Raw genomic sequence first — 21464 nt, 5'->3', positions numbered from 1 at the left:
TTCTCATTTATATATATTTGAAGTAGAAGAAAAGACAAATAAATAAATATCCATTTTCTCAGCTTGGAGCTTCAGCAATGAAGCAGCTTAGAGAAAGGGCTTAGGTGCTGGAGGCTCCACTTCTTCCTGACTCTCAATCAAGCCTAGATCCAGAGCTGCTGCCAATGAGTCCAGCTAGTTGCATGTGAAGCAACATGGGAGGAGGGGGAAATGCATAGGTGTTTCTATGCATTTTCCCCTCCTCCCATGTTGCTTCACATACAACTAGCTGGACTCATTGGCAGCAGCTCTGTACTTCCTGCCTGACTTGCTGTTTCCTCTGTTCCTGTAGCTCTAGGGCATGGGTAGGCAAACGGTAAGGCCCGGGGGCCGGATCTGGCCCAATCGCCTTCTATATCCAGCCTGCAAACAGTCCGGGAATCAGCGTGTTTTTACATGAGTGGAATGTGTCCTTTTATTTAAAATGCATCTCTGGGTTATTTGTGGGGCATAGGAACTCGTTCATTTCCCCCCAAAAAATATAGTCCGGCCCACCACAAGGTCTGAGGGACAGTGGACCAGCCCTCTGCTGAAAAAGTTTGCTGACCCCTGTTCTAGGGGATATGGAGGCAGAAATCATTCATAATATACCCTTCATGATTTTGAAGCAAATAGTGGACACTTCAACTTCCACTCATCCGCATCAGATAATAATAATAATAATAATAATAATAATAATAATAATAATAATAATAATAATTTATTATTTATACCCCGCCCATCTGGCTGGGTTTCCCCAGCCACTCTGGGCGGCTTCCAACAGAAAAATGAAATAAAATAATCTATTAAACGTTAAAAGCCTCCCTAAACAGGGACGTCTTCTAAAAAATCTGGTAGCTGTTTTTCTCTTTGACATCTGATGAGATGTTTGTTAAACATACATTGACACAGTAGTGACTGCATACGAAAAATGGTGGGCTGATCTTTCACATGTGTACCTCCAAATAATAAATCCTCCAAATAATAAATCCAGGCAGCACTCCCCAAATAATAAATCCCTCCAAATAATAAATCCAAGCAGCACTCCCCAAAGCCAAGCTAAGTATCTGATACAGACACATCATGACCAGATTGTTAACAGAGAGAAAAATTATTCCAGCTTATGGAATAACAGAAATGAGAATAAAATGAAAAGATTGGATAGGAAATAGAATGTGAAAAGCTGAAGCAGGTACGCTAAATGGATAGGAAATTTGAGAGGAAAAACAGATGATGAAAGATAGCTCAAGGTTTGAGGGGGCCTTCAACAAGATGGGCTCTCAGCTCCAAATAGTGTTGCTCCAGAACATTGAGGGCAATTTCCAGTGGCAGGTGGCTCTCAGACCTATCAGCCTGCCATAGGAATAAGGAGCAGGGCCAACTGAGGTGAGCCCTCTTTGGGCTCCCGCTGCTGCTCAAGAATACTAGGTGTTGGCACCACAAAGTGTGGGGTGGGGGGAGAATCATAGGCTAATAGAGTTGTAGAATTGGAAGGGGTCCATCTAGTCTAACCCCTTGCAGTGCAGGAATCTCAACACGCAGTTCCTCATCCAATTTGAAACCATCCTGGACCCTGCTTAGATTTTTTAATGTGCCATCACTTTTATTGCGGCACCAAATCCTATATAGATCACTAACACTCAAATATGTTTCTCCTCTACAGACTCCTGCCCAGTGTTATGTAGTGGAAATGGGGAATATGAAAAGGGCCACTGCTTGTGCCGCAATGGTTGGAAAGGGCCTGAGTGTGACGTTCCAGAAGAACAGTGCATTGACCCCACTTGCTTTGGCCATGGAAAGTGTATCATGGGAATCTGCATTTGTGACCCAGGATATAAAGGAGAGATATGTGAAGAAGGTTTGTGCCTCTTCTTTCTCTTACTGGCTTTCTTTTCAATGGAGCTGTAGCTGAGAGGTAGACCACACATGCTTGGCATGCAGAAGGTCCCAGGTTCAATCCCAAGCATGTCTAAGTGGGGTTGTGACAACCCTCATCTGGAATCCTGGAAAACCACTGCCAGCCATTGCAGGCAATACTGTGTTGCGTAGTCCATTGGTCCAACTAAGCAAAAGGCATCTTTCTATGTTCTGCTGAAGTGCCAACAGTTTAAAGTTAAGAACACATCACTCTGCAAATCCAATGCCCACAAAAAATCCTGTTTCCTCTACCACCTCCACCAATAATACTTTATCTTTCAGAGGAATGGCAGAACCTTATTTGTAATGTCAAAGCCTATTTCTCTGTTGCAGAGAGATTACAGTAGTGGTACTGACATAGATCAATTGGACATGTCTTAACAACAGAAGCTTGGAAAAGGATATTAGAAATGGCTGATAAATTCTCTTTATGCCTTAACCCTAAAGGAAGCTCAATATAAACTGATGTGCAGATGGTATATGGCACCTCAAAAGCTGAATGGAATCTACAAAGTAAACTCACCGTGTTTCTCATATTATAAGACACGTCTTATATTTATTTTTTCCTCAAAAAAACACACTATGGCTTATTTTCAAGGGATGTCTTATTTTTTTCCTCCTCCTCCTGCCGCGGCCGGCATTGCTGCTGCGCCTATCACTATGTCTTATTTTCGAGGTATGGCTTATATTCCTTGAATGCTTAAAAATCCTGCTATGGCTTATTTTATGGGTATGTCCTAAAATATGAGAAACAGGGTCAGTTGTTGGAAGTGTGAATTGATAGATACTGATTTTGTGCATACGACAGTCATGTCCTTAAGTTGGTGGATACCAGGATGTGCACAATCACAAGATTTGTTGTGTATCTATCATTTGGAAGCAGTCTGATAAGTTTCAGACCTGTTGTGTGTCAATCTAGTTCAATTTATTATTTGGTTCCAAATTTGATCTGTTAAATCTGAAGCTCTTTTTTGCCTCTATTGATCACAATAGGGAATCTATTTTTAAAAGCTATAACTGCCCCCCTTTTCACACAAGTGGATTAAATTATCACGAAAAGTTGCCCTTCTGGAGTGGTTAACGCCTGCTGAATTTCAGGAAGATGGATTCAGCGATTCTCCCACAAGGGCAAACTGAGATTAGGAAAGTAAAAATCATATCCCTTCCACTGTTCCATCAGTTTAGTTTGAAAACCAGTTGTTGTTTTTTGTGTGTTAATTATAAAATGAATAAAAATTATTTGAAAAAAAGAAAAGAAAACCAGGAAATGGCAGAAGCACCCAGAGTAAGAAAGCGGCCAAAGTTCAGACAAATAGGTCTAGGGGCATGCTCTGCTATTGAACTATGATGATGAGTGCGATCTTTCCCTAACCACCTACACCTTGCCTCACTTCCTTCCCCATAGGAATGCTCCTGACCCTGATTACACATTAGCTTTTTATCCTTCTAGGCTCAAAATGCTTTTCTGGACCTTGACTTTTACCTGAGCTGACCCCTGGCCCTCCAAATTGACCCTGTATGGCCCTGACACATAATTATGACAATTGTCCCAGAGGTCTGTGCACCACAGAATTATCAATGGATAGGAAATGAAAGCAGATGAGCAGCTCTTAACTGCATTTGGAAGCTCACATCATAATTTGGGATCTGAGCTATAACTGCTACAGGTCTGTTGTGGCACCTGAAGACCCAACAAGATCAATAGGACTAGCAGCACAAGTAGTAGAGGTGCCAGGAGCCCCAAGTAACATTTCCTGTGGGGCATGGCTCTCTCTATGCTTAAAGCCTGAAGCTTCCCAATGGCTGCTCTGTAATCTTGGCAATACATAAGACAGGAGCTGACTGATCAGCAGTGCAGTGGTAGACGCTAGGCCAGAAAATGATCCCCTTAAGGCTGTCCACTCTTCAGGAAGGGAGAAAAGCATTGGAAAAGGGTAAACTGACCTTAAGGTAAAAGGCACCAGTTAGGTTTTGTGGTGTCAGTTGTTTAAAACTATCCTTGATGCTGAAATTCCACTCTAACCCCGCCTGCTTACTTGCTACTTGACTAAGTTGTCTGCAGGCACCTGTTGTGCTGTTTGGACTTCTGCTCATAGTCAGGACAGCACAATAAGCATGGGTTGATGTAAAGCAGGCATCCCCAAACTGCGGCCCTCCAGATGTTTTGGCCTACAACTCCCATGATCCCTAGCTAACAGGACCAATGATTGGGGAAGATGGGAACTGTAGTCCAAAACATCTGGAGGGCCAAAGTTTGGGGGTGCCAGATGTAAAGTGTGAATTGAACCTTCACCTAATAAAGCTAATCCCATTAAGAGAAATAGTATGTGAAATCTGCCCTAAAACACACCTTTTGTTTATACATGTCAGAAGCAAGGAGCCTCAGGCCCAGGGGCCAAATGTGGCCCTCTAAGATTCTCTATCTGGCCCTTAAGACTCTTCCCATAACACACCCTTTGCTCAGCCACACCGCTTCTCCCCTGGCCTCACCCCTCACTGGCCCTGTTTTGCACTCTCCTTGAGTTTTTGCCTGGCTGGAATGTGTCCTTAAACTCTGATAATGCCTCTTGGTTCACTGTATAGAGGCTAGGAGGAGTATGTGAGAGTATGGAAACACTGCTTTTCAGGAGTAAAAGTTGCCTCTGTTGCTCCACCCACTTCTTCCTCTGACCCCACCTACCACTGCTGTGTGGCCCCTGGAGGGTTTCTCAGTAGGAAATGTGGCCCTCAGTTTTTTAAAAAACATTTACACTGATCTATGCTCTATGTTCTGCTTTCAGTATTAAATGCTGTTATCTCCTTCCTTTGCTCATCAGAGGACTGTTTAGATCCTATGTGTTCTGGCCATGGAGTCTGCGTTCAAGGGGAATGTCACTGTTCCATGGGTTGGGGAGGAGTCAGCTGTGAAACATCACTCCCTATCTGCCAAGAACAGTGCTCAGGACATGGCAGTTTTATTTTGGATACTGGAGTATGCAACTGTGACCCAAAGTGGACAGGTTCTGACTGCTCAACAGGTAGGTAGACAAAATATCCTTCTAATGATTTGACTTCGTTTCTGAAAAGAATAAAGGCTTGATGTGCGAAGGGTGTGTGTGTGTCAAATTTTGTTACCACTAAAGTTTGGAGTGCTGCAGAATATGGTATGAACTAAAACTCTCAATGTGCTTTGTGAGAAAAGACTTATCTTCAAGTTAGAGGAAGCAAATATTTCCAGGAGAAAACAGAAGACAAGAGAAGGTGCAGATCATGATAGAATGAGGATAATGTAGATGGTTTCCCAAGCAATCCAGAGATGCTTTATATCCTCACAACTAGGGATGGAGCACTATTTCCAAATTCAAATTTCAAATGCTCTTTGGAATACCACACTCCCTTTGAAAAAGAGGAGCTTCTTCTTTTTTTAAAAAAAATCTGGTGCTTTGATCAGTTACAGACACTGGTTGTTGGACAATCTCCAGAAGATGTGTTTGCTGTGAAAGTGGCAGAGTGCCACTTTAACTTATGAAACTGCTGTCACCGTTGCATGCTACACCTTTCATAAAGGTAAAGGGGCCCCTAACCATTAGGTCCAGTCGTGACCGACTGTGGGGTTGCGCGCTCATCTCGCATTATTGGCCGAGGGAGCCGGCGTATAGCTTCCAGGTCATGTGGCCAGCATGACAAAGCCACTTCTGGCGAACCAGAGCAATACATGGAAACGCCGTTTACCTTCCCGCTGTAGCGGTTCCTATTTATCTACTTGCACTTTGACGTGCTTTCGAACTGCTAGGTTGGCAGGAGCTGGGACCAAGCAACGGGAGCTCACCCCATCACAGGGATTCGAACCGCCGACCTTCTGATCAGCAAGCCCTAGGCTCAGTGGTTTAACCCACAGCACCACCTGGGTCCCTTTCATAACATTTAGTTAATCCATGAGAGTCCTCCATCTTACAGAGCATCTGCTAGTTTGAGGAGTGTTCCCTTCCCTTAGAACAGGAAATGAGAATGGGAAATAATTATAATATTGACTGCTTTCAATTAGAAAAGACTCTTGTCTGCTGCTTTTGATTTCATTAAGGAAGTCATTAGAGTAAAACCTAAAACTAATTACCTGTATGCAAGCAAACTGCGTTTTTAAAAAGTTTTTGAAGCCCGTTTTCTTGCTGATTTGAGTTGTACTTTTGCCTGTAAACCTCTGCACCTCTCTAATCAACTTGTCTGCACTTTATATTGATTTCTAAAGCGGGGGGGGGGGAATCTGTTATTACTATGCTGGATTATAGGCTTTGTTCAATGCCCTTTTTTAAGAGCTTGTGGTTGTTGTTGTTCCACAATGGCAACATTGACTGAACAGTGTAATAGCAAACTGAGTGTTCTAAAACCAAGAAATGCATCTTACCTTTCACCCTGAAATGCAGCATTATTTTTACTCAAGGAATACAAAGAAAATATGTGGCAAAACTTACAGTGGTTTATTCACTGATGGTTTCCACCCCCTTCTAAACTTCTTAAAAAATCAAAGGCACAGGGAGAGCAGCATGCTGAATTATGCACTTCAGGGCCGGCCCACCCATGATGCAAAGTGAGGAAACTGCCTTGGGCAGCAGGATCCGTAGATCCGGCCTACAAGAATTGCATTGCATTGCATTGCCTGCTGCAATGGCGGCAGGTTGGATCTGCTACCTCCTCGGCAGCCCACCTCCATCCCATTGTAGCCTCCACAGTGGCCTCTTGGTGAATGGGAGACACTGCTGGTCTCCTTCCACCAAAAGGAAATGGTGGGGATATCCTGGGCTCTCCACCCACCCACCCACCCATTGTGATTCAGAGCAGGCAACTTTCACCCACATGGCAACCTTTGACTCCCCGTTCAACCATTGAATAAGGTTGATTTGACCCCCCTCCCCTTGTTCCCGATGTAGATCTTCACTCACTCCTTCTTCCCTGGTGGCGAGATGCCCTTTTGCGGTTCGCCTCAGATGCCAAAATGTCTTGGACCAGTCCTATGACACTCTAAATTGCCCCATCTCCTCCCCCCCCCAGGGTATTCATATAGGTTGCCATATATTAAAGAACAAAAAAGAGGACACATTTGCAGACTTCTACTTTTAACTATGCATTGTTATGACAACTCTCATTTTACATACCCATGAAAAAGGACCTGTCCTGGGAAAAGAGGACATATGGCAACCCTATCTACATCAGTGTAGCCCCTCCTGTGCAGGTGAAGCCTTGGCTGGTTTAGTTGGCAACTGGCGCATGTAGCAACAGTGTTCTAATCAATACCACAATTGTGCATTGTGATGGCACTGTAAGGGGCTGCACCATGAGAGGGGAGGAAGCCAAGCAAACCAATTAACAACCAGTTAAACTTCACCATTACCACCAAATGGATCTCTTCAGCCCCACCCTAGCAATCATCCAGTCCTTTAAGCTCCAGAACATTTTTTTTAAAGACAGTCTCAACAAACTTTCTAAACCAAATGAAGTGATAAAGCAATTAAGCACAGTGTAGGAATAAGGTCTCACACATATTTAAATCCAAACTCAACTTTTTACATGAGATGTTTGTAGGGTAACAAGTTAGCCATATGGGAGACTGCTAGTGGTTTCCTGTGGGACAAGCAGGAAAGTCTATTATTTAAATCACCCTGAAAATGCAATTAATTCAAAAATATATTTTATTGAGATATTATTATGCCTAGATAGGTGTGATTTCCCCAGGCTACATCATTTAAGCACACTGGGAGAATTAACTCTCTCTACCACTCCTGTATTTACCTAGATTAGATTTCCAAGTATCCCCTCAGAATATCTGACCAGTAATTTAAGGCTGCCTCTACAAATTGTCTGTCTTTATGCAGATCAGGCTAGGCTGAAGATATCATGCACTATAATCTGTATTGTCCTTTATTAACACCCCTAGGGGTGGATTGCTCCCCCCCCCCCAGAATATTCTAGAATTACAGTCAGACAATTTTAAAATTAAAGAGTTGCTGGCCAATGAAGCTTGTTACTTACATACATGGTAGCTTTGAGAAAGTTGTTGACGCTTTTTGACACAAAACCTTGTTGACTGCCAAGGGGACTGTTAACTTTAAATGATACAGGGAACTTTACATTTTAAGTTTTGATCATTTTCATTTCTGAAAATTTATTTTAACCTTTTATTTTATTTTTATTTATTAAATTTGTCAGCCACTTGCACAGGATAACCCAAAGTGATTTACAAACAAACAGGCAGTAATCCCACTTAGATGCATTAAAACCAGGAAGAAAGAGAAATTAAAAACATCCCACCCACTTCTAAAAGGCCTCAGATAGTTAAAGGCCAAAGGCCTAGTTACAAACGTTTTTGTCTGGTGCCTGAAGATATTTAATGATGGTGCCAGGTGAGCCTCCTGGATGAATTAATCTGTTTATCTAGCCTTTGTTCAATAATTGGCATTGTCTAGAAAAATTGCTAATGACTGATGTTTTGAGAAGGTTGGGCTTTATAAATTGCCCATCTTCATTCAAAATAATCTATTCAAAAGATACGAAACAATTATGAAGATACTGTTTAAAAATGTAGAGTTGTGGCCCAAGGTTAATATATTTGAATGTGAAAATTTATAAAATGCCTGTGTTCGTAGATAATTTTATTATTTTCTTCATACATAAAATGAAGACCTGTAACTTAACACATACAGTATTCTGGTTGATGTATCCTCCTTGAGTGGGAATTATATCAATCAGAATGATGAAGTGTTTAGCTTTGGCTTTAGTTTTATATATTGTAAATGTAGAAACTTAGTAATGAGAAAAATGCTTCTTAGGTCCTTTGGTGATTTAAGTATTTAAAATAATAATCCAAAGTGAATTTTAAGGCTTCGTAAATGAATGTATGATCAACTTATTTATCTTCTTTTGCCGGGGGAGGGGGGGGAGATACGTAACCAAAAATTATTCAGTCAGTTTTTGTCTTATTGCATTCAGAATGTTTGTGAAATAATTCTGGAACAGCATGACTTAAATGTGTACTTCTTGTACAAACATGTTGGAACAGAAATCAACTTTGAGAAGACACACACACACACACCCCGTTCTTTGAAAATATAATTTATAATGAATTTTTAAAGATATAAAATGAAGTGAATTTCCCTAAGAATACACCACATACATATTGTGAAAAGGCAAGAGTATAATTATTATTCAGCACGAGAGTGGATCATTATTCTTTGAAACAGGCCCAGTGTCATGGTCAGGCAAATGTTAGGGTCCCAGAGGGTGCCCCACTGCTGACTCTAGCATCCCTGTAACTTTTACATTTTATTTTAATAGGACCTGGGGCTGATAGGAGAAGTGCCTCTGCCATCTTCATTTCTGCCTTACACTCCTGTGCCTCACCATCAATGTGCAGGCCTAAATATCTCTGTAAATAATGGCTGAACTGCTCAATAATTAGCATGTCTCATTAAAAAGCTGATTGACATGAACCTTTCTTCCACCATCTGTGACTGGATTGAAGACTTTCTGATAGATTGGACACAAACAGTGAGGATTGGACATGTAACATCTAATTCCTTAAAAATCAGCACTGGCACACCACAGGGATGTGTGCTAAGTCCCTACCTGTATTCATTGTATACATACAATTGTGTATCATCTGACCCGTCTACTGCAATTATTAAGTTTGCAGATGACACCACCATAATGGGTTTAATAACAGGTGGAAACAAATCAGCTTATAGAGGGGAGGTCCAAAAAATATCTACATGGTGCCTAGGGAACAACTTGCACCTTAATATCAGCAAGACAAAAAGAGATGGTGTTGGACTTTCAGAGGACGAGAGGAGAACTAGCCCCGCTGTACATCAGGGAGGGCTGTGTGGAGAGAGTCTCTTCCTTTAAATTCTTAGGAGTTTATCTCAGTGTTTAAGACCATACTTGGAAAATCAATTCAACCCAGCTGGCTAAGAAAGCCCAAAAGAGATTCTGACACATGCAGAAATTGTATATAGTGACCCATTAGACTTGCCAGAGGCAAAATAATTTCAGTTCCAGGATCACTGACTAGATCTGAAGCATTAAGGAGCTAAGAAACAGACTGATGATTCTCTGCAGACATAGGCTATACCATCCCCCACCCCCACCCCGCTTTATATTCCCTTTTATCTTTCAAATTGCAACAGTGATCTTCATTCCAAATTAAGTCTCTTTTTGCAGGAAACATAGCTTGGGAAAGGTCACGAACAGTTGCTTTCAGTCTTGGGCATTTTAAAAGCTTGAAGCCACTCCTTTCATTATTTCAGGTTCATCCTTTTTTGCCACTCTTGGGAGATTAGGACTGGTGCAAAAAAAGTGGCATTTCACACCCCCTCTATGTTCCTATCTTAGTTTCATTATCTTTCTTGGGCTCATGACTTTGAGACTGGGGTGCAGCTTGAGAAATTGTGTCTTCCCTCAAAGAGGGACCTATATATGGAACCTATATATGCCAATGCACGTGACCCTGAGCTTTCTCTCTTAGTCAGTGCATCGGAACATCAGCATCGTGTCTGCTGCGAGCCGAAATAGAGACCAGTCTACCTTCGACGATTACAGTGATCTGGTCTCGTTATTTCTCAACCTTCCCCATTTCCCTTTTTATTTATTTAGTTCCTTGTCCCGTCAATACCCCTCCTGCCTTCCCCCCCCCTTCCCACTACCTTCGACTTTACCCTACAGGGCTTAGGCCCCTTGAGCTCCGGAGCTCGCTGCTGCAGCTACTAGCCAGAAGGCTGCATGCAGCGGCTCCCTTTCCACAGCCGCGGTTGTGGCATCAGGGCTTTGAGGCAAGCTGGTTTTTAAACAGCGGAGAGTTCCCTCTCATATTGGCTGCTTTGGTTTCAGGGGTCCATGGGGGATTCTGCCAGCCTTGCAAATACCCCCCTCACATGATTGGTTCCAACAAGACCGCCATTGTACCTCTTCTTCTAGGGGACATTGCTGGTCACGTTTTGGCAGGAGCACCATATTGATTTGGCGCGGCTGCCATCTTGTTTTGGCAGGAGCATCATTTTAGCTGCTCAGTGCAATTGAATCTTATTTTGCAGTCTTGCCAAATATATGCCAATATTTACTTTTGAATCATGATGTCTGTTAAACACAATCCGAGTCTGGCGCTTCCTTACAAAAGGGTAATCAGAGGCCCGTCTCAGGCCCTGCGCTCAGCGCCTTCTCTAGCTTTGCCCCCAGCATACGCTGGATCGCTTGTGTTCAATAGTGGCTGACCTGGGGTCAGATCCTGCTGACCTGGCCAAATTTAATATGGAAATGGAGTCCCTTGCTCAGCACTGCACAAAGCAGCCTGTTTCTCAGCCTGGCCCTTCCACTTCTTCTACTGTTTTTGAGGCTCATGGCCCTTCAGATACTAGTGAAGGAATGATGCCTTTGATCCTTTGGGTGCTTTCCCCCCCTTAATTTCAGCAGTCCAGGATCCCCGTTCCAGCTAGTCCCTGAGTTCGGCCTAGGAGTATGGGTGCCATGATGCAGCGGGCTTTCCAGTCTGGCCTGCCCTGCTCGCAGTCTTCACCTCCGAGGCTCTGGTTCAGGTTATAGGGATGGGGGAACACTCTCGCCATCCCTATGTGAAAGGGTATTCTGTTAAAGGAATCCAGGGACTCAATGGTTTGGTCAACCCTGCGAGGGGTTGTGCCCGTGCCTGAGTCCAGGGGGACATCTGGGTGGTGGACATAGCATGTCCCTGGCTTTCCGCCATTCCAGGTGTCCACCCTTGGCTGACCTACAATAGAGCTCTGGGTCAGCGCTACCTGCCACGGTGCAGGGAGCTAGTCAAACCAGAGCCTATGCAACCACTCACTTGCTGTAATCAAAAGCCCAAATTCTGCCAAAAACCAAACCAAAAATTTGAGTCTTGTGTGATTTTATTTAAGGAGGAGGTTTAAAGGTCTGAACATGCAACTAAATTGGGCTTTCTATCCATATCTGTCTATTGCAGCTACACTTGCTATGAAGCCCCAAAATATAGTGTGCTAATATAAAATGTTTCTCACAGGCTTTCACATTCATGAGGCATCGGTCCTTTGAGGCAAGGCAATAACTTTACTGTTTGCACCACCTTCTCACGTTCATCCTTGTAGAAATCAATGTGTGAATGGTGGGCCAGAGTCATGCCTGCTGCTGGTCCTGCCCTTGACTTCCATGTACTCAAGTTCCCTACGTTGGAATAAGCCTACATACATGGATATATGAGACTTCCTATATGTGTACCACCTGTGTACACACGGGACCTTTGAATTTTCACAGATTGAGAGTGAGCTAATTGGTGGACTTCACAATCCCTTTTTAGAGGAAGGGTCATAGCTTAGTGGTACAGCGTATGCTTTGCATGCATAAGGTCACTGGGTCAATCCTCAGCATCTCCAGGGACAGCAGGGACAGACTCCTCCTGTCTGAAACCCTGGAGAGCTGCTGCCTGTCAGTGTAGACCATAATCTGACTCAGTATATGGCAGCTTCATGTAATCCTATGTCCTATGAAGTAATACTACAGGAGTCATATAATTTGCAACCTAGGACAGAAAAATCCATTTTTCCAGCTAGGAACAGCTGGAAAAACGGGGATTTCCCGGGGAAAATGGGAGACTTGGCAGCTATGCCCCTGTGCCCCTCACAAAACTCCAGTTCTTAGAGCAGTTCAACAGTCAATCCCTCTTCCCACGAAACTCTGGAAATTGTAACTGCGTGAGAGGAATAGGGGTCTCCTTACAACTCTCAATTACCATTTACTAACTACACTTCCCTTAATTCTTTGGGACTATTAAAATTGTATGATGTTGCTTTAAATGTATATTGCAGATGGGGGCTCAGTTCAGCTATAATTTGAATTTAAGGCTGCCTTTAAATCTACAAAATATGGCATACATAATTTCTAAGACCTTTGATAACTCAGTCTTCTAATTTGTTTAATAAATTTACAGAATATGATTAGATCCAACATCCAAGAAATTAATTGAGCTAAAATTACTTGGATCTTCTCACCTCCTTTTTTATATAGGGGAAATACTGCAAATTATCCACATATAATAGTGGTATGTCAGAGACTTCTTCTAGTGAGAAGTGAAAGGTGGGGTGTGATGAGCTCGATGCTAGCTATTTTTATATTTGTCCCTGATGCAGCTGCTCAACAACAACAGGGAAATCAAAGTTACGGACTGTCAAGGGTTTCTGTTTTCCCTCTGCCCCCTGGTTAGAGACAACAAACGCACAAGACATAACTGGCTGTGTTCTTACATAAATAAAATATATTATTCACTATATCATATCAAGTAACTTAGAAAGTTCAACAGGAATAACTCATAAAGTTCAACGGAGTAAGCAGAAGACCCAGTAGATCAGTTCATTCACAGATCAGTTCATTCACGAGGTCCATACATGTACTAGTGTCTATTCCACATGTGTCTTTGTATGTTCATAAAGTCCAAACAATCCACATAGGAGTTTGTACAGTTCCACAGAATCCTTTCCACATAATGCTTTCACAGAGACAAGGATTTCCGGAATATTGGCCTTGTTTCGCCGTCCTGGGCTTCATCAGTTGTACAAGTTCATATGTGATGTAATAAGATTGTGGATCTTATGGCATAGTAGTAGTAGTAGTAGTAGTAGTAGTAGTGTGTGTGTTTGCTTAAAATACTGTAAATCGCTTTCGGTTGGCGAAAAAGCAAATAATAAAATTTAATTATTATTGAAGTACTTCATTTTTTCTGTCCTGCATCTTTCTACATTCAGCTTCATTTGATGCCCATGACTTCTAGTGTTATGAAAGTGGGAGGGAAAAGACCATGCATAATTTTATAAAATTCTGTCATTTAACCTTTTACTCACCTTTTTTTTTCTAATCTAGAAAGTCCCATGCATTGCAACCATTCTTCATGGGGCAGTCACTCCACTCCCCTGATCATCTTGGTTGCCCTTTTATGAAGCCTTTCCAATTCTACAATATCCTTTTTGAGCTGAGGTGACAAAAACTTCACACAGTATTCCAAATGCAGTCACACCTTAGATTTGAATAACAGCATTATGATAGCATTTTTATTTTCAGTTCCGAACCCCCCCCAATGATCACTGAAATAGAATTTGCCTTTTACAAAACTACTGCACATCTTCATTGCACTATATACTATGGCCCCAAGATCTCATTCCTGGCCCATCATCTCTAGTACAGACCCCCTAAGTATATATGTGAGATTAAGATAATATTTTTTGTCTCAACATGCATCAGTTTACATATGTTTACATTGAACTGCATTTCCCATTTTAGCACCCATTCACTCAGTTTGGAAACATCCTTTCTGGAGCTCTTCACAACCTATTTTATTTTAACGTCCATGAACAATTTAGCATCGCCAACAGTCTTGGCCACCTCACTACTCATTCCTAATGAGATCGTTTGTGAATAAGTTAAAAAAAAAAACCTACAGTGGTATCTCGGGTTACAGACGCTTCAGATTACAGGCGCTTCAGGTTACAAACTCCGCTAACCCAGAAATAGTACATCGGGTTAATAATTTTGCTTCAGGATGAGAACAGAAATCGTGCTCCGTCAGCATGGCGGCAGCAGGAGGCCCCATTAGCTAAAGTGGTGCTTCAGGTTAAGAACAGTTTCAGGTTAATAACGGACCTCCGGAATGAATTAAGTTCTTTTTTCTTTTTTTCCAAATAATATTTATTGATTTTCAAACATTACAAATTACAAAAATTCCTCAATTCCCCTTGCACTGGGTCCATTTTTAACTCCAAATTAAGCAATTTTCATTTATTATCTTAAATCATTCTAACACATTTTTCATTATCTCACAACTATTTCTATTCTTAAAAGCATCAACTATCTTCCACCCATAATTCATCTTAATCCAAATCTAAATTTATTTTCCCATCCATCTATATTTCTCCCCTTAGCCTCAAATCTATACCCAAAATTTTTCCATACATTCAAATATTCTTTTATCATAATAACATTTAAACACTTAAATCAAATTCAGCCCTCCCCCCCCCTCCCCTGGACTCAGGGTCTCCCAGATGAATCAGCCAGTTCCATAGGTTATTCCAGTTTCAGGCCATCTTGATCAGTCATAAAAAAATAACATCCATTATTACTTCTCACCCCACTCCTGCTCTTTCACCACCTATCCACCACTCTCCCTTCTTCGTCCCCTGCTGCCTCCCCAATTTCCTAGCTGTTGCACAATACCATCTAACTACATTTCCACTTTTCAACCCTGTCGCAATTTTGGTTCACCTTAAGTTCTGGTCCCAGCATGGATCCTGTCCTCCCTCTCTCACTGGGAGGGCATTATTCCATGCTGGTTCTTCTTTGAAGGCTCTTTGAATCAAGCACGAGTCCTCCCCCCCCCTCACTGAGGGAACAATGTTCCATGCAGCTTCTTCATCATCTTTGAATTCAATTACATTGTCTATGGCTGATTATTGTTCATCTTGCTTCTCTTCATACTTTGTTGGGATTAGTCCTTTTTCACTTTCTGCACAGTTCTGTTTTATTTTATCAATCTGTATAGTATTCTGACAAAATTCACTTTTAAAATTCAAAAGCAATTCCAAAAGTTCCTTTTGAAAGTCAATAAAGTCAGATGATGTTGTGTCTACTGGCATCCTGGTTGTCTCCAATTTCGTGGGAACAGCACAGATTACAGCAGGAAATGGCGCACTTCGTATTTCCAAACTTCAGAAACAGAAATTATGCCCAATCTGGTTACAAACTCCCATTTTTAATTCTTCATATCTTAAAACTCATATATCCATTTATGAAAAGAGCATCTGTCAAACTTCTTATTCACAACCTTATATTTTACGCTCTCTTCAATGTTGACAGTTTTCAGCCTCAAAGAGATAAACAAATTCCATCCTAGTGTGATGTCATAATGGCAGCTCGCTTATCCCTCCAGGGACCCGACTCCAGCTTCCAGGGGGACTTTCCCCAGACCAAATTAAAGAACCTTTTACAGGGATTTTGCGAAGTTCAACCTTTCTCCTCTTTACCCTTCCTTAGGGGGAAAGTTTTAAGTCCGATTTTTGGTAATTAAAAACTTCCTGTCAGCTTCCTGGCTTTGGGCAAGTTAACTGCGTCTCAATTAGCTCAATGGGGGAAATTGACTTCCTTTTTTAATCTCCTCCCGTGTCCAAATCTTTTCAATTAAATTTTTTAAAGCCTTTTCCTTTACTCACTGTGTCCAATGTTTTCAAATCCTTTGAATCTGGAAAAAATCCACCGCTCTATAGGCTGCCGGCTCGGAGCTGCACGTTGCGAGGGTAGCAGATTAACTCAAGACACCATGTCTCCACTCTGCTTGCTCTCGGCTCCCTTAATAGGGCTTACCGGGGAGCGGAGGAGACAGAAAAAGGTGCTGCTGAGTCCTCACGTCTCCAGAACGCTCGATCTGGACGTCTCGCGGCTCCCCCCCCCTCCCTCACAGCGCTAGAGAATCTCGGGGCTCGAGATTTTCCTGCCAGTAAGCAATGGCGGTAGACCGGAAGTCCCCCAGAACGAATTAAGTTCTTAACCAGAGGTACCACTGTACCAATATTGTTGTTGTTTTTTAGTCACTTAGTCGTGTCCAACTCTTCGTGACCCCATGGACCAGAGCGCACACCAGGCACTGCCTACCACAGTTTGGTCAGACTCATGTCTGTAGCTTTGAGACACTGTCCAACCATCTTGTCTTCTGTCATCCCCTTCTTCTTGTGCCCTCAATCTTTCCCAACATCAGGGTCTTTTCCAGGGAGTCTTCTCTTCTCGTGAGATGGCCAAAGTATTGGAGCCTCAGCTTCAGGATCTGTCCTACCAGTGAGCACTCAGGGCTGATTTCCTTCAGAATGGATAAGTTTGATCTTCTTGCAGTTCATGGGACTCTCAAGAGTCTCCTCCAGCACCAAAATTCAAAAGCATCAATTCTTCGGCGATCAGCCTTCTTTATGGTCCAGCTCTCACTTCCTTACATCACTACTGGGAAAACCATAGCTTTAACTATACAGACCTTTGTCGGCAAGGTGATGTCTCTGCTTTTTAAGATGCTGTCTAGGTTTGCCATGCTTTTCTCCCAAGAAGCAGGCATCTTTTAATTTCATGGTTGCTGTCACCATCTGCAGTGATCATGGAACCAAAGAAAGTAAAATCTCTCACTGCCTCCATTTCCTCCCCTTCTATTTGCCAGGAGGTGATGGGACCAGTGGCCATGATCTTGGTTTTTTTTATGTTGAGCTTTAGACCATATTTTGCGCTCTCCTCTTTCACCCTCATTAAAAGGTTCTTTAATTCCTCCTCACTTTCTGCCATCAAGGTTGTGTCATCTGCATATCTGAGGTTGTTGATATTGCTTCCAGCGATCTTAATTCCGGCTTGGGATTCATCCAGTCCAGCCTTTTGCATGATGAATTCTGCATATAAGTTAAATAAGCAGGGAGACAATATACAGCCTTGTCATACTCCTTTCCCAATTTTGAACCAATCAGTTGTTCCATATCCAGTTTTAACTGTAGCTTCTTGTCCCACATAGAGATTTCTCAGGAGACAATATTACTAATAATAATAATAACAACTAAAAAACCAAAACCTAGGTAAATGTAAGAAAAAGAGACTTCTTTTCAACTCTGGAACACAGCCAAATGCTAGGACCATAAGAACAATAATTCACATCATAGGTGAAGGAAGAAAAAGGCTTTTGTCAACCATAATGATGTTTGCACCTCCTGGTATGACAATCAGAACAGCCAGTTTCCTGATAACAAAATTGCCTTGTACTCATCCTACAGACTCAAGAATGTGGAAGCCCATATTGTCATGCATTTCTTTTCTGACTGACGGAATAAAGAGGATTTGGCTGGTAGCTTTAGTTTTGAGTTATTATTTTCTAGGTTCAGACCTATTTAGGGATTCCTAAGAGAAATCCAGAGTTGCAGTGGGACCCAGGGATCTTTACAAGCTCACCTTCCCAACCCTTCTGAAAATAACCTCCTAGTGGATTCAAAACTGTCAGACAATAAAGCTTTTATCCTTTAGATTTATTATTGCTTCAAAGTAATCCCTCCCAAACCTTCCCTATGTGCTTCCTATGTCCAATGAGCTAGGTGCTATTTCAGAAGTGTGGTCCAAAGGATTGTGGAATTATATATAGTATATTGTGCAATCATGTATGTGTGTATGTTTGAGAATATCTTTCCCAATTTAATGAGCCCCGATCTCCCAAGTGGCTCAGGGCTGCAGTGGCAATTGCTATCAGGTGAGGAACAGAAGGAGGAGGACACTCCTTGCAGGGAGAGGCCAGAGAGGGAGCGTAAGGCTTCCACTCCATTACATCTAGGGGCTGGAGGAAGGGGAGATATCTCACTGGTTCCCGGTTGTGCCCCATCCAGGTTGCAAGGGGATTCATTAGCAGTGGGGGGAGGGTTTCAACCTGCCAGGAGGGAAGACAGGATAGCAAAAGGTGGAGCCAGAGGGCCAACCTCCATCCTGTCACCAAGGAACGAGCACCACCTCCACTACTGGGAACTGACCCATACTGTATTCCTTTTGCAGTAATGTCTGCTTCTAAGAACACCTGTCTCAAAGGGAGGGTCTCACAAGTGAGCATGACATGCCTCTCCTTTCACAGCAATTGGAAGGGACATGCCCATTTGTCAAGACATCTTTGTAGCTTTTGCCTGGTCTCAGACCCCCTGGTTGTTGTTCTCTAGTTTACCCTTTGGTGTTCTGAACCTGTAGCCTGACCATTGCAGGCCTTAAATAAAACTTTATTGCTCCCCTGTAAGAGCATCTGTGGTTTGGGAACCAAAACACCCACCCCATTGAACAAACTTCGCCTCACTTTCAAGAAAATGCAGGTGTGAACATTAATCTTTCATTGTTATTCCTTTCTTAAATTAACTGGGTCTGCTACTTTCTGTTTTCAAAGAACTCTGCGTACTGGATTGTGGCAGCCATGGTGTTTGTGCAAGAGGAGCCTGCCAGTGTGAAGAAGGCTGGGTAGGCCCAACATGCGAGGAGCGCACATGTACTTCTCACTGCACTGAACATGGGCAATGCAAAGATGGAAAGTGTGAATGCAGCCCTGGATGGGAAGGGGACCATTGCACCATTGGTGAGTTGGGTGCGTACCACTGAGGTTTTTTCCTACAATCAAGCAGTATAAAAAATTATTAAATAAATAAATATGTTAATTATGTGCGTGCTTAAACTCCCTCACCTTGTATCACACACTATGTTGGGCTGGGGAAATTGTGCTGTGTTTGCACACTGACTTTGGAAATCTCTCCCCCTAGATGCATGGACAGTAATGCTGTTGTTGGTCTTCTGTCACCTAGTCAACTTCCCGGCTTTTTGATGATTTGCTCAGCCTACTATTGGGTGTTAGGTTGCCTTTGTTCGTACTGCTTGGTTTTTTTTATATTATTGTATCTGGTTTCTGTCTATATTTTTATTGCTGAAAACTGCTTTTGGACTTTGGGTACACACACACATTCAGGTTGGGATTAAACAGACAACTGGATAATTCAGAATAACATTTGACAGGTAGCAAGACAACACACATCCCTGCAAATATGGTACATTTAGCTCATACTGGTTTTAGTTTATTTTTTATTACGATATTTATGTCGATTGCCTGTATGCATGCATTTCAAGGTGGTGTACAGTTGTATAATAAAATATGCTACAAACATACAAAACCAATCAAAATAAAGTTCAGTAGTTTATACTAAATGTACACAATGATAGATTGTGCTCTGCATACTGATAGTGTCACTAGTCCAAACATTTTAGAACTGGTGAAAGAAAATGTCTGAAAATTGTGACATTGGAAGCAAATGAAAGACCAGATGAAGTTGACTACTGAGCCATGACTGAACAGAGCCTTGTTACGCTACAAGTAGGTCTAGGTTGTGCCTGGCGCAAAGAGGATGAAACACCATAGCCAGGAGGAATAAAGGCAACATATTTGTTGAAATTAAACATTGGAACAGTTTTTCTGCTCCACAGAAGAGACCAGGAAAGATAATTGCAGTGCTGTAACCTAGTCCAGTTGCTGGTAATCCACCTGGCAGGGAGATGGTGTTAAGAAGAGGCAAAAGTATCTCAAGCAATGTTTTATGAAATAAATTCCTCTTGGAAATACATGTTATTTGCCTCTCCCACCCCTTATATATTCCCTTTGGGGAGGGAAACTCCCTTGCAGACCCTGCCAGCCAGCTCTGCAGTGACTCCAGTAGCTGATTATAGATGAAATGCTGCCTGAAGATAGAGTGAGCTATTTTTCCCTTTGGGGAGAGTAACCAGAAGACAAGGTATGGTAGTATTTTCTTCCCCAGTACAATCCAGGGGAGGTGCCCAAATTAAACATTACTAGAACTCTTAGCTATAACACCAGGTCAACTATGGGAGAATTTGTGTGAGGAGCCTGTGGAATCCGGGAGAAGCGCTCCTCCCCCCCCCCCCGCCGCCTCGCCACGCAGCGCCGGCATGGGACAGAGCTTCAGAGAAGGTCTCCGAAGCCCCGTCTCATGCGGGAGGTGCGCGGTGAGGCGGCGGGGGGAGCACTCCTCCCCCCGCCGCCTCGCCACGCAGCGCCGGCATGTGATGGAGTTCCGGAGAAGGTCTCCGAAGCCCCGTCTCATGCAGGAGGTGCGCGGCAAGGCGGGGGGGGAGAAGTGCTCCTCCCCCCCGCCTCGCCACGCAGCGCCGACATGGGACGGGGCTTCGGAGACCTTCTCCGAAGCCCCGTCTCATGTGGGAGGTGCGCAGCGAGGGGGCGGGGGCGGGGCGGGAGAAGTGCTTCTCCCCCCGCCGCCTCGCCGTGCACCTCCCGCATGAGACGGGGCTTCGGAGACCTTCTCTGAAGCTCCGTCCCATGCCGGCGCTGCGTGGCGAGGCGGCGGGGGGGAGGAGCGCTTCTCCCCCCCCCCGCCGCCTCGCTGCGCACCTCCCACATGAGACGGGGCTTCGGAGACCTCCGAAGCTCCGTCCCATGCCGGCGCTGCACGAGAGCAGCGTTCTAGCGCCCGTTTTTAAACGGGCTGAATTCCACTAGTAATGATAATAATAATAATATAATTTATTATTTATACCCCAGCCACTCTGGGCGGCTTCCAACAGAAAAATGAAATAAAATAATCAATTAAACATTAAAAGCCTCCCTAAACAGGGCTGCCTTCAGATGTCTTCTAAAAATCTGGTAGCTGTTTTTCTCTTTGACATATGATGGGAGGGCGTTCCACAGTGTGGGCACCACCACCGAGAAGGCCCTCTGCCTGGTTCCCTGCAACTTTGGCTTCTCGCAACGAGGGAACCGCCAGAAGGCCCTCGGTACTGGACCTCAGTGTCCGGGCAGAACGATGGGGGTGGAGACGCCCCTTCAGGTATACTGGACCGAGGCCATTTAGGGCTTTAAAGGTCAGCACCAACACTTTGAACTGTGCTCAGAAACGTACTGGGAGCCAATGTAGATCTTTCAAGACTGGTGTTATGTGGTCTTGGCTGCCGCTCCCAGTCACCAG

The 21464-nt window shown here is 43.3% G+C and overlaps 1 protein-coding gene across 1 annotated transcript in view; it reads left to right on the top strand.

Moving 5' to 3' along the window:
* The window catches only part of TENM1 (teneurin transmembrane protein 1), a 371047-nt gene that overhangs the window by 219303 nt on the left and 130280 nt on the right, over positions 1 to 21464 (top strand). Inside the window, exons 11-13 of the mRNA XM_060270166.2 lie at positions 1682 to 1876; positions 4752 to 4952; positions 18869 to 19054. Of these exons, the coding sequence (XP_060126149.1) occupies positions 1682 to 1876; positions 4752 to 4952; positions 18869 to 19054 (582 nt within the window). The remainder of the gene's footprint in view (positions 1 to 1681; positions 1877 to 4751; positions 4953 to 18868; positions 19055 to 21464) is intronic.

The sequence above is a fragment of the Zootoca vivipara genome, chromosome Z2 (assembly GCF_965207765.1).
Source record: "Zootoca vivipara chromosome Z2, rZooViv2.hap1.1, whole genome shotgun sequence".
NCBI classification, from domain to species: Eukaryota; Metazoa; Chordata; class Lepidosauria; order Squamata; family Lacertidae; genus Zootoca; species Zootoca vivipara.
The sequence above is the reverse complement of the archived record's forward strand: the minus strand, read 5'-3'. Positions and strand labels throughout refer to the sequence as shown.